Consider the following 12,155-nt stretch of genomic DNA (forward strand, 5'->3'; position numbering starts at 1 on the left):
GAACTGAACCATGCTGAACTTTTTTCTCATATTGAGATAACTCCGTTCTTCCTTCCTATTTAGTCTTCAAGTGACCTCCCCCCCAGCTGCTGATCCCTTAATTTAAGAATTTTGAGACATATATCCAAGCTGAGTGTGCTGTGGTTCATTCATTAACTTTTAGTATAGGTTTTTTTTTCTCAAAAGCAGCTATCAGAGCAGGACCCATACCCACCATAGAACAAACTGATCTCTGAAGTCCTTTAATTTGGGTGAAGCTATGCTAAGGAGGAATGTGGCCCAGTGTCTGTATAATACAACTGAAGAGAATGGGAAATGGATGAGATGGCACTGTTTTCCTATCATATGTAAGATACAGTACCAGTTTATATGATAACAATACAGTAGTATCAAAATCTTCTTAAATCTGCTTAAAATTGAAGCATTCCCATTTAAGGTCACATTTTAAATAGTATGGTATTTCTATGGCACTTATTCAACCATGTCCTATTCAGTTTATGTGTAGGAGACAAAACTCCCTTTGCCTTTGTCTGTGCATGAGGAACTATTTTTCAGCATGACGTGTGTGAGAGAGAATTTCATATCCTTAGGCCACATTTACAATGAGAATGGTGTAACTGAGTCTAGGATATGAGGAAACTGAAGGTGAGGCACTTGAGACACCCTTGCTCTCTGGGCTTTGTGTTTCAGTATGTTTTCCCCATGTCTGACCACAGGAATGGACATTGGTAATCTTCCCCTTACCATAAGCTTCATGTACAGGGATGCTACGTTTCTCTGTTTGTTTTATGCTGTAGGTTTCTAGATTTAAATTAAGTGATTTTTTTTCTCTTAGTAGAGTCTACTGCCATTTCTCACTTTGCCTTGGGCTATATTTATACTATTGGGAACCACAAAGGGAGAGCCCCGATACAAAAATCAGCCAGCGTCCCTCTAGCAAGGAGCCCTCCCATTGTTATTTTATAGCACATGGCAGTTACATAACAAGTTACATAACAATACCAAAGTATGGGGCATTTCTCCCACTAACCATATGTGTGATTTTATGTGTATAAGCATAGTCAAGAAGACCAGGAGTGACCAGTGCAATGCTTCAGATCTCCTAACTTGACCATGCATTGTATTTGTATTCAGTATTGCAGCTGAAATCTTCCAGTGTTTGTACATCTTGAGGGTGTGTGTGCATGTCAGAGTATGTCTCAGTGAAGGAGAAGCTGAGTGACTGTATTCAGAGAGCGGTGTGTCAATCCTAGTAAGTGACTGAGTATTTAGGGAAAAAAGAACAGGAGTACTTGTGGCATCTTTCCGTTAATTACCTATTTCCTGGCACACAACCACTTACTAACCCTGACACACATACTCATGAACCCACAAATTGAGTCACTCGCTTTACTCCCAGAAAACATATAGTTACTTACTAACCCTTAAACATCCCCCCCTGAATACTGGTTTCAGAGTAGCAGCCGTGTTAGTTTGTATCCGCAAAAAGAACAGGAGTACTTGTGGCACCTTAGAGACTAACAAATTTATTTAAGCATAAGCTTTTATGGGCTACAGCCCACTTCATCGGATGTATAGAATGGAACATATAGTAAGAAATATATATATATACAGAGAACATGAAAAGGTGGAAGTACCTTCTTGTCAACTGTCTAAAATGGGCCATCTTGATTATCACTACAAAAGGTTTGTTTTTCTTTTCTTCCTCCTGCTGATAATACCTCATATTAATTAATTAGTCTCTTACAGTTGGTATGGCTACTTCCCCCTTTTCATGTTCTTTGTATGTATATATATTGCTTACTATATGTTCCATTCTATGCATCTGATGAAGTGGGCTGTAGCCCATGAAAGCTTATGCTTAAATAAATTTGTTAGTCTCTAAGGTGCCACAAATACTCCTGTTCTTTTTGCGGATACAGACTAACACGGCTGCTACCCTGAAACCAGTATTCAGCGGGGGGATGCTTAAGGGTTAGTAAGTAACTATATGTTTTCTGGGAGTAAAGCGAGTGACTCAATGTGTAGGTTCATGAGTATGTGTGTCAGGGTTAGTAAGTGTTGTGTGCCAGGAAATAGGTAAATAATGGAAAGATATTCATAAATGAGTTATATGGCAAGTCCCTCCTCCCTTTTCTCAGTTATGGGAAACATTTCATTTACTCAGGAAGCAATGCTGGTGATATTTACAGATCAGAAGTATGTTCAAACAGAGCAAGATCCCAGTACAACCACCCACATTTAGTTTTTTGAATTCCCTGCTGTTCCTAAAGAACCAGTGCCCAGTATTTATAATTAGTTGTTGAACAGATTCATCTGTGTCAGCAGATATGTTCATTTTAACTTGGAGTGCTGATTCAGAAGTTAAAATAGAAATTAGAAACTGGGAGAATATTTGTTAGACTATTATTAAAACAGAAGCTAAGGGCTTGTTTACAGCTAAGGGTTTATGCCATTTTGAAAGTAATCCTTATTCCAGGATTACTCCAGGGAAATTTTACCAATTGTCCCCATGTAAACAAGCCCTAAATTTAAATTTACTCACCAAAGAATCATTGTTATAGTAGATTCCAAACAGAATGAAAAAAGGGAGCAATATGAATTTGGACATGTTCAAATTTTGGGAAAGAGAAGGGGAATATTTATCCACTGCTTTGAATATATGCAGATAGTGGTATTAGTGCTAACTGGCTAAAAACAGCATGGGTGTCCAGCATCTTACAGAAGTGGGCTGTAGTCCACGAAAGCTTATGCTCTAATAAATTGGTTAGTCTCTAAGGTGCCACAAGTACTCCTGTTCTTTTTGCGGATACAGACTAACACGGCTGCTACTCTGAAACCAGCATTTTACACTGGCTTTCCCTATTCAATTTCAAATCTGTTTCCAATCCTGACCTTTAAGTTCTCAGTGGGGCTAGACCTTTGTTGTGTTAAAGACACATACATGGCATATTAACTAGGACACTGCTGACACTGTCCTGTGTATTCTATAGCAACTGGACTCAATTCTTTGGCAAGATTCCTAGATTCTGCAGTACTCTGGTATGGCAGAATGGAAATTCTGTGGCAGATTCATTTAGATTAAAAGATATAGGTTTTTAATTAAACCTGAGATTAAATAATCTGTACAGTATCCACTGTTGTTTATTTTTATGGCAAACAATTGATTTTACAATGTCTTGGTTTTCAATTTTTTACTTACTCCTAAGTGAAATGATGAGTTCACATTTCTCAAAACTATTGTTTCAGGCTGTCTACAGACTGAAGAATAGAATATTGTTTATAAGGGCTAGAAATATATGTTATATATACAGTGTGTTTGTGGATATATGTATAACGCATACAGAGATATACATGAAAGCTCAGATTTTAGAGCACAACTCTGTTGGTAGCAAATCCCATGGTGAAAGAATCACAGTCCACAGAACACATGCAGCCCTGATGTAGCGTTGACAGTGCACAAAGTCAAATACTCAGCAGCAGTCCTAGGGTTGCCTTTCTCAGTGGAAGACCCCTTGGCCATACAATTTCCAACAGAGATGTTGGGAGGCTGAGCCCAGCTCCTGCTACATTCAGAACATGCAGCAAAACTCATATCTTTCTGCAGGATCCAATATATGGCGTCAGCTTAGTGAAAGGAGCTGCGTATGCTGGTGGAGGGGAATAGATCTTAGATCAGGTTAATGAAGGGCAGTGCATGGTGTGGGGATATGTCCTGAGAGGTTGTGTGTGTTCTTTGCTTGCAGATGCAGATTAAAGGGGTGGGGTGTGTTTGGAGGGGCAGGTTAGTGTGCGGTGGAGGGACAGGTTAGTGGGTTATGGTGTGTTTTGAAGGGCAAGTTAGTGTGTCATGGGGGACAGGTTGGTGGGATTTGAAGGGGCAAGTTAGTGTGTGGTTGGGGGACAGGTTAGTGGAGTGTATTTGGAGGGGCAGTTTAGTCTGTGGTTAGACAGGTTAGTGGGGTGGGCTGTTTGGAGTGACAGCTTAGTCTGTGGTTGGGGGCAGGTTAGTGGGTCGGGGTGTGTTTGAAGGGACAGGCTAGTGTGTGGATGGGGGACAGGTTAGTGGGGTGGGGTGTTTGGAGTGACAGGTTAGTGTGTGGTTGGGGGGCAGGTTAGTGGGTCGGGGTATGTTTGGAGGGGCAGGTTAGTGTGTGGTGGGGGGCAGGTTATTGGTTTTGGGTGCATTTGGAGGGTCAGGTTAGTGTGTTAGGGGACAGATTAGCGGGTTGGGGTGTGTTTGGAGGGGAGGTTAGTGGAGTGAATTGGAGTGTGTTTGGAGGGGCAGTTTAGTATGTGGTGGAGGGACAGGTTAGTGGATTGGGGTGTGTTTGGAGGTGCAGGCTAGTGTGTGGTGAGGGGACAGTTTATTGGATTGGGGTTTTTGTAAGGGCAGGTGTGTGGCTGCGGGAACGTTAGTGAGGTGGGGTGGGGTGTTTGGAGGGACAAGTTAGTGTGTAGTGCGGGGGGGGGGAAGTTAGTTGGGTAGGGTGTTTGGAGGGCCAGTTAGTGTGTGGTGGGGGACAGGTTATTGGTGATGGATGTGTTCGGACGGGCAGGTTTGTGTGGTTGGGGGACAGGTTAGTGCTGAGGGGTGTGTTTGGAGGGCAGATTAGTGAGGTGGGGAGGTTGGTGAGGGGCGGACAGTACTGTGAGGGGGATGGTGCCCGCTTCCAGAGAGCGGGTGTTTGCCCCTGGCTCCGGGGCGGGCTGGGGGCGGAGCAGCAGAGCAATGTGACCCAAATCCGCTCCCAGCGCAGCTCAACTTCTCTCCTCCTCCTCCAGCAGCTGTGCTGCTCGGGTCACCGTGCAGCCGCACTGCCAAGCACCTTGCAGCGCTCGGAGCCGGCACAGCTCCCGGATCTGAGTACTTGGCCCTTCCCTGAGCGCTGCTCCCCGGCGGGACCCCGCTGTGCAGGAATCATGGAGCCCGGCGGCATGTGGCTCTCTCTGCTCCTCCTCAGCCAAGGTAGGTTTCCCTACGGGTTTGCTAGAGATGGGGCGGGGCGGGGGGATCCGGGTCCTACTGAGCAGAGGGTCTCTGTTAACCTCATAAAGAGCATTGCCTGCTGCTGAGAATGGAGCTGGACACTGCACCTTGCGGCGCCTGGAGAACCGCGACCATCTCCAATCCAAAGGGGGCAGCCTGGCGTGGGACAGAATTGCTTCCTCTAGATGAACTTCCAAGAAACCCCACGTGGCCGTGCACGGTGCTGCTGTGCCAAACCCTACTCAGTGCACACACAGAAGGTGCAGAGCAGGGTGGGTGTGGGAAGGGATTTCAGACTAACTTCTGCCTGCTGCACAAAACTAGACCCTGGTGAGTAGTACCAGGAAAGGTGCTGAAATACTGACCCTATCCAGCAGCAGTTTTATTCCACCAATGAAATTATGAAATCTTCCCACTTCCAGTCTTCCCCCCTCCACCCTCCAAAGAAGCTCGAATGTACTCTGAGCTCTCCCTTAATCGCTTTCATTTGGCTGCCCTCTGAGAATAAAATGTTGTGGCGACTGTATTTAGAGAGGGGACAACACAAGGAGTCTCCTAATCAAGGCTGGTAAATATTTAAGAAGGAGGAACTGTCCATTCCTTCAGCCTCTTCTTTATATACTACCCTAAGTGACTGAAAACTAGTTTATACACTTCTGGTAAAATATATCCATGTTATTCTTGCCTTTTGCAAGTGCCACAAATCTATATTTTTCAAGTTATCAGATGAAATCCTGGACAAGCTGATTAGCATCCAATTTAATTTGCACTACAGGGGGCTGTGACTAATTTTCTGCATAAATTTACACATTTTAAATGGGAGCATGATGTTCTTTATTATGAATTCTGTTCTTAAATTCTTTAAATCCCTCTAACTTTGCCTCCACCCTCTGGGCCTCTGTCCATAGGAAATTTTAACGTCCTCCTATTCTTGGATGACTGAGTGACCATTATGTATATTTTCCTGGGAACTATAAGCCATGACATTCACTTTTCATAAAATTCCTCCCAAACACTTTAAGTTTAAATATTACTGTATGCTTTCCTGTATCTTTAATTGGCAAGTCTACTGAAGAAGAGCCACAGAAACTGAGTTTTTACCTGTGAGGTGTCCCAACTTGTTCTTTCAGTAACTATGGGAAACATTGTGGAATGTATGGCTGGAGGGTATGAAATCAGAAACAAAAATGTTAACCTGTGGTGAGATTTACGGTATACAACCAACCCTGTAATATTATAATGAGAAAACTTCTTAAAGCATCAAAGTGTGAAACGCCCACTCTGCATTTTTGTCTAATCCAGCCTTTATCTCCTGGTCACAGTGACTGCATACCAGGGGGATAAATATGTCCACCAATTCACGGTGTAAAAGATCTGGGACTAGGGACATTCTGAAGAATGGTGTTTAAGGGGGTGGATAGGAACTAATTACGCGAGCAGGTTTCCCCTGACAATAAGAGTTGTATGTAAGGGGATGCATCAAGGTGTATATTAATTTATTCACATTGCCTAAACAAAGTATTAATTCTTATGGTTCATATCTGCTGTAATTTCAGTTTGAGATTTATCCTGAGAACTAAAAACTCCTGTAACTGCTGAACTGCTAAAACGCTTTTTTAGGGTCTCTTCTTGCTCCAATTGAACTCAATAGCAAAACTCCCACTGACTGAGATAGCATTCTCTCTTGGCTTTAGTGATGTAAGGCCAAAGACCCATATTCTTCTCTCAGTAAAACTGATGTAAATCCAGAATAATTTCATTGTCTTTAAGGGAGTTGCTCTCAGTTTACATTGGTATAGCTGAGAGACAAGGTGGGTGAGGTAATATCTTTTAGTAGTAGACCAACTTTTGTTGGTGAAAGACTAGCTTTTTAGCTACACAGCTGACAGAAGAATAGGGCAGTTAAGCCCCTGTTTCTGCAAACATTAACTTCTCATATTTGAATAGTCCCATTGAAATCAATAACTTTACTCTTATGAGCAGCCCTAAGCCTGTATATAAATGCTTGTGGAATTGGGTCTAACAGACTGGGGGGCAGGTTACTGAAGGGCTGTATGATTGGGAGTTAATGTGGGGTGGTGAAAGACCCTCTAGTAGGGTGGGCTCATTTTTTTGGAGGGAAGAATGGAGGAATCATTACAATGCCTGTTGCATTCAATCCATCAGATGTCTCCAATGGATCATACCATAAATAGGCTGGAAAACACTCCCAGTGAATGTACAGTGTTTGGTTTGGGCTTGATTATGTATATATTTTTAATTTCCACATTATCGGTGCCATCTCTTCTAGAACACGGGGGCTCTTGCTTTGTTGCAAACTAAGCAGTAATGTGAAGGTTGTGCTTATTGTGGGTTGTTAATAGTGCCTTCTTTTATGTTTGGAAACTGCTTAGCATATTGTGGGTGCTGTAGACATAAATAATACTTATGTAAAACCATCCCTTTTGATATGATATTATTGTATTCCAATTTACCACCTTGATTATACTTTACCAAAATAATTATATTTGGTCGACAGTAGCAGATTGTTTGTTTGTTTTTTAGCTTATTAGAAATGAATAATTTATTATAGGAAGAGCTGGTAGTATTGCATATTATTAAGGTTGCCTGACACTTTCCATTATAAGACTCTGGTTTTGGTTACCTATAACTTTGCCAAACTTTAACTGTTTGGGTTGAAATTTTCCATGCTGGATCTGCCTCAGGCTGAAGTTCTTGGAAAAGTTCAGGCAAAATAGTTCAGCTGTTTCTGAGAACGAGGCTATTAAAAATATGTTCTTTTGCCTATGTTAAAAATAATCTGGAGACCTTTTCTTTGAACAAGTATAGTGTGCCCAATACTTAGAAGCAGGGACTTGAAATTTGGCAGGGAGTGGCCTTTGTGTGAGTGCTGGGCTTTTTGCTGTACCTGTCAAAATCTGCCCAAATGTGGCCAGGTTAGAAACCTCTGAAAAGTCATGATTCATGCATACTCAGTAGAGACTTAGATTTTAGCAGCCAAATTTCCTGAAGATTGTGTCATCACTGACCATATTCCAGCACAGGGCCCAGCGGGCTTTACAGCTGCAGCAACTGCAGGGAGCTTTCCCTGGGTCACAGCAGCTGTGCTTGTGGCAAGTTTGGGCACCTGAACTGAGAGCAGGGGAACTGTCTCCTGCAATCTCAATGATCCCCCCCCCCACCTTGCCGCCGCCAGCTGGGCCCAGGCAGCATGGAGGAGGAAGCTGCCTTATTTGAATGGATATGAGATAAGAGATGGACCAGAAGGGGGCTATGAGGAGTAGATGACTGGAGGTCAGTGAGGGAGAGACAGATCAGATGAGGATCCATCCAAGAGGTGGAAACTGGGCAAGGAGACTGGTTACAAGGAATTGTGGGATTGGGAGGGAATTGTGAATGGCTGAGGAAGGAGCCTGGGACAGGAAGTGGTGGTGGGGGAGATTGGGACAGGAACGAGAGTAGGATTGGCTGGCCAATGAGACTGGGACTAGGATGAGATGCCTGAAGGGTAGGTGAGAAAAATGGCACCAGGATGAGGGGCCAAATGAGGGGAAGAGACCAGACTGGGAGAAGGACAGGTTGGAAGAGAGGGGTCAGAAGAGTCTGCTCACTAGAGCACATGCCTCTCCAGAGCCTGGAATGAAACCCAAGCTTTCTGGGTCTCACCATTCTTCTGGCGTCAGCAAATATCTGTGAAACCCACTGGCAAAGTGTCCTATCCCCTTGTAGGGGGATTTTGTAGCAAAAGAAACTGTCTCATTTGTTGCAAAAGTTGGAAGGTGTGTACCTATTTTGGTTGCTGGGAGACGGTAGCCTAAGCCCGCCCATAATTAAAAGGCCCTTCCCGTTATCTGAGTGCCTATTTGATACTGGGCAAGTCAATTAAACAAAACTCTTCATAGTTTGCCAGTGATTGTGTGTTCTTCATTTTATGGGTGCCTAACTTGAAACTATGCAGTCTAATTTGCAGAAGTGCTGAGCAATCACAGCAGCATCTGAACTCAATGGGAGCTATGCTTTGAATATATAAAGTGCTATATAATACTATATACTCTGAAAAATCAGGTTCTATACATCTCAAATTGGGCAACCAAAATTAGTGGATACTTTTGACCTTTATTTCTGTGTGCCTCAGTTCCCCATCTGTAGAATGGGGATAATAAAAGCCCCTCACCTCATAAGGATGTTGTGAAAATAAATTCATTAGTATTTGTGAATCACCCAATACTATTGTGCTGAGCATCATAGTTTAACCCATGAAGAAATTAATAATTTTTTTTGTTTTCAGAGTCTGGTTTGAATAGTGTGCAGTAAACAAGGCACAGGGCTACACACTGAATAATGGAGAGAAAACAAAATATTTAGTGAACACTGTCCAGAGGCGGATTACACTTTTGTGAGGCCCTGGGCCAGAGAAAGTGGGGGGCCCCTCCCCACCCCTTCAGCCTACAGTCCCCCCCCTTTCTTCCCCTGGTACTCCTACTGGGGAAATGGGGTCAGGGTGCAGGGGCTTCCCCTGCCCCGCCTCCCCCTCCCACCTGGCACTCCTACCAGGAAGCAGGGTTGGGGAGCAGGAGCAGGGCAAGCCCCCACGCCCTGATCCCACTCCCCAGTAGGAGTGCAGACCCCATTTTTTCTGGGTCCCCCCAGTTGGTTGGGACACCTGGGCACAGGCCCTGTTGGCCCACTGGCTAATCTGCCACTGTCTGTTTTGTGCATGGAACGTGGCATGGAATGGGGTCCTATGGCAAAATGTCCTGTGGAAAAATGTGATCGTGTAATTAAATATTGTATCATAATGCATGTGCACAAAGTGGCCAAACTGAGGTTGCACAGACAACCTTAATTCAGGCATTTCTTAACTTTGGAATATGTGATTTTGAAAACCTAATAGGATTTCTTAGCATAGTTTTGTGTATGTAATGTTAACTAGAATGGGCCAAAGGTAGAATTGTTTGTGTAAATGCCTCCCATTCCAAACTTTGAGGGTTGGATTATTAAAATGGGAGTCTGATCTGAACCTTTGTGAAACCAGAGTCACTACTGATTTTACCTGTCTCTGATTCTTAAAATTTTTTGTCTGTTAGTAAAAGCAATATTACAAATCGTTTCTTATGAGCTTTTATTTTTACAATATTATACATTTAAGTAGGGCTTATTTCACAATGATCTACAGAAGACCTATATTTTACAAAATATATTTATAACATTTGTAAAATATAAAGTAAAACTTTGTAGAATGTACACAATGAATTATTCATAATTCTAAACAAATTAACAATGTTTATTTCTACATAACTTGGACACTAAATATGGAATGCACTGACTTACTCTTTAGACTTAATGGTATGTTGTACTAGAAGTATCTGGTTGTGGTACAGTTTTCAAACACTAATTTGCTTTTTAAGTATTGAGAAGTCTTGGTATTTAATAAAAGCAGTACACTAAATGGTCGGATATTCCTTATAGTCTTACTGTGTTTCCTGGCCACTACTCAATATCCATATATTTTTTCATTGTCAGTTGTTTTAAATGAAAGAAAATATTTTTTTTCACATGAATAGGTGTTTGTGAGAGCTAAGATGTAAACCTGCTCATGCATTTGATGAATATGCAAACAATTAAATGAGTATAAAATACTGAACTTTTTGGAATATATTTTTAAAAGAGTAAACCAAGCTATTAGCACTGGTAGAAGTTCTGAACATTCACAATCCAGTGTTGTCATTTTCATGTAAAGGTTTCCTTTGTTAGACTTTGGGCAGGCCTGTTCCCATTTCCATGGTTACCATGTCAAAATGCAGACAGGACACAAGCTGGATTCTGATCAGAATGGTTCATGCAGTTGCATACCAACACATGCCCGTCTGGTTGTTTTAGGACATTTTCACCAGCAGTTTTAAAGTTTCTTCACAAAGTGATCACTAGCCCCATGTTGCCTACTTGTTTTAGGATTTCAGGCCTGGTAAAGTGAGAGAAATAATGAGCAAGATAAACTTGTTTTACTGTAACTAAAACTAGCTGTGGGGTTCCCATTCAAATGAGTCAAGAACACTGGAGAATCTACTCCATCTTATTTCTACAAAAAGCATAACAGAGAAGGATCTTTATTTACAAGCCTTAAAGGTAAGGGAGTGGCACTTGACTGTATTAAATAATTGTTTGAACATGCCTCTTTGTGTAGAACACTTACTCATGACATTGGAGAAAAGGAATTAAGTGAAAATTAATGTGAACAAATAACATCCTGCTACACTGGATGAATGGCAGTCTGTCTATATTTTCTGTATATACACATCACTTTAAAGCTATATGATGTAACATTCTACCCACTCTTATTTTTTGAGGTGATGAATTTTCACAACACCCAGTAAAGCCAGTGGAAGCTGTGTATGCTCAGTCTCTCTGAAAAATCAGGCCAGAAGTTCTGTTGATAAGTTTTAAAATGATTTAAGTATTATTAGAGTATTGTTATCCTGGATAGAGGACTTAGTCTTCCCAGCAATAGAAAATATTATTCAGAAGCTGGATTTGTTTTGATTTTCCCCTCTAGAGCTATACTCTTTTAATAAGGAAGCAAATTCTGGGTAAAAAGTAACTCTTAAAAGGGGAACTACAGTACTTAGGCAAAGAAATAAGATGAAATTTAAACAGATGAACTTTTTGAGTGCTATAATGGAACACTCAGAGTATAACACAATGGCATCTGTATAATTATATAGATTAATGTCTTTTGTCCCATTCAAATCAATGGACAACAACCTTAGTGGGATTCTCTTGCCATTTCTCTGCCTCATTTTGTCCTTTTATTTGTCTTTCCCAGTTCAGCACTCTTTATTCCTTAAGAAAGAAATGTCCTGTATTAAATAAACCACCCCACCTCCCTAGTTTTGGGACTGATGTTTTCCAACTGACAATGGACAATAAAGAATTGTCCTTGATAAGCACCAGTTGCCCTCGGAGGCTGTATTTCCTGATGGTGTGAAAAGGGCTGCACAGCCACTCCTGGAAGTTGGGACTCAGAGGATGGTTACATGTATTTACTCATTTCCCCCCCAGGGATTTCATCTTTGGGGATGGGGATATGACAAGGTTCCACTGAACCCTCCTACCATCTACTATGTATGTGTCACCAGCAGGGGATGTAATACAGCCATTTATGTTG

At 42.0% G+C, this 12,155-nt stretch overlaps 1 protein-coding gene across 3 annotated transcripts in view; it reads left to right on the forward strand.

The window, feature by feature from the left end:
• The first annotated feature begins 4,733 nt into the window (after positions 1-4,733).
• Positions 4,734-12,155, forward strand: part of ITGA2 (integrin subunit alpha 2) — a 100,272-nt gene continuing 92,850 nt past the window's right edge. For 2 of the 3 annotated variants that reach the window (XR_010602161.1, XM_065598910.1), the window contains exon 1: positions 4,781-4,969. Coding sequence is in view for 2 of the 3 variants with exons in the window: in XM_065598910.1 (XP_065454982.1) it covers positions 4,924-4,969 (46 nt within the window). In the remaining variant the exon portion in view is untranslated. Of the gene's footprint in view, positions 4,970-12,155 lie in introns of all 3 variants that reach the window. The other variant, XM_005282174.4, reaches the window with a different exon arrangement.

Source organism: Chrysemys picta, chromosome 6, assembly GCF_011386835.1.
Source record: "Chrysemys picta bellii isolate R12L10 chromosome 6, ASM1138683v2, whole genome shotgun sequence".
NCBI lineage: Eukaryota > Metazoa > Chordata > Testudines > Emydidae > Chrysemys > Chrysemys picta.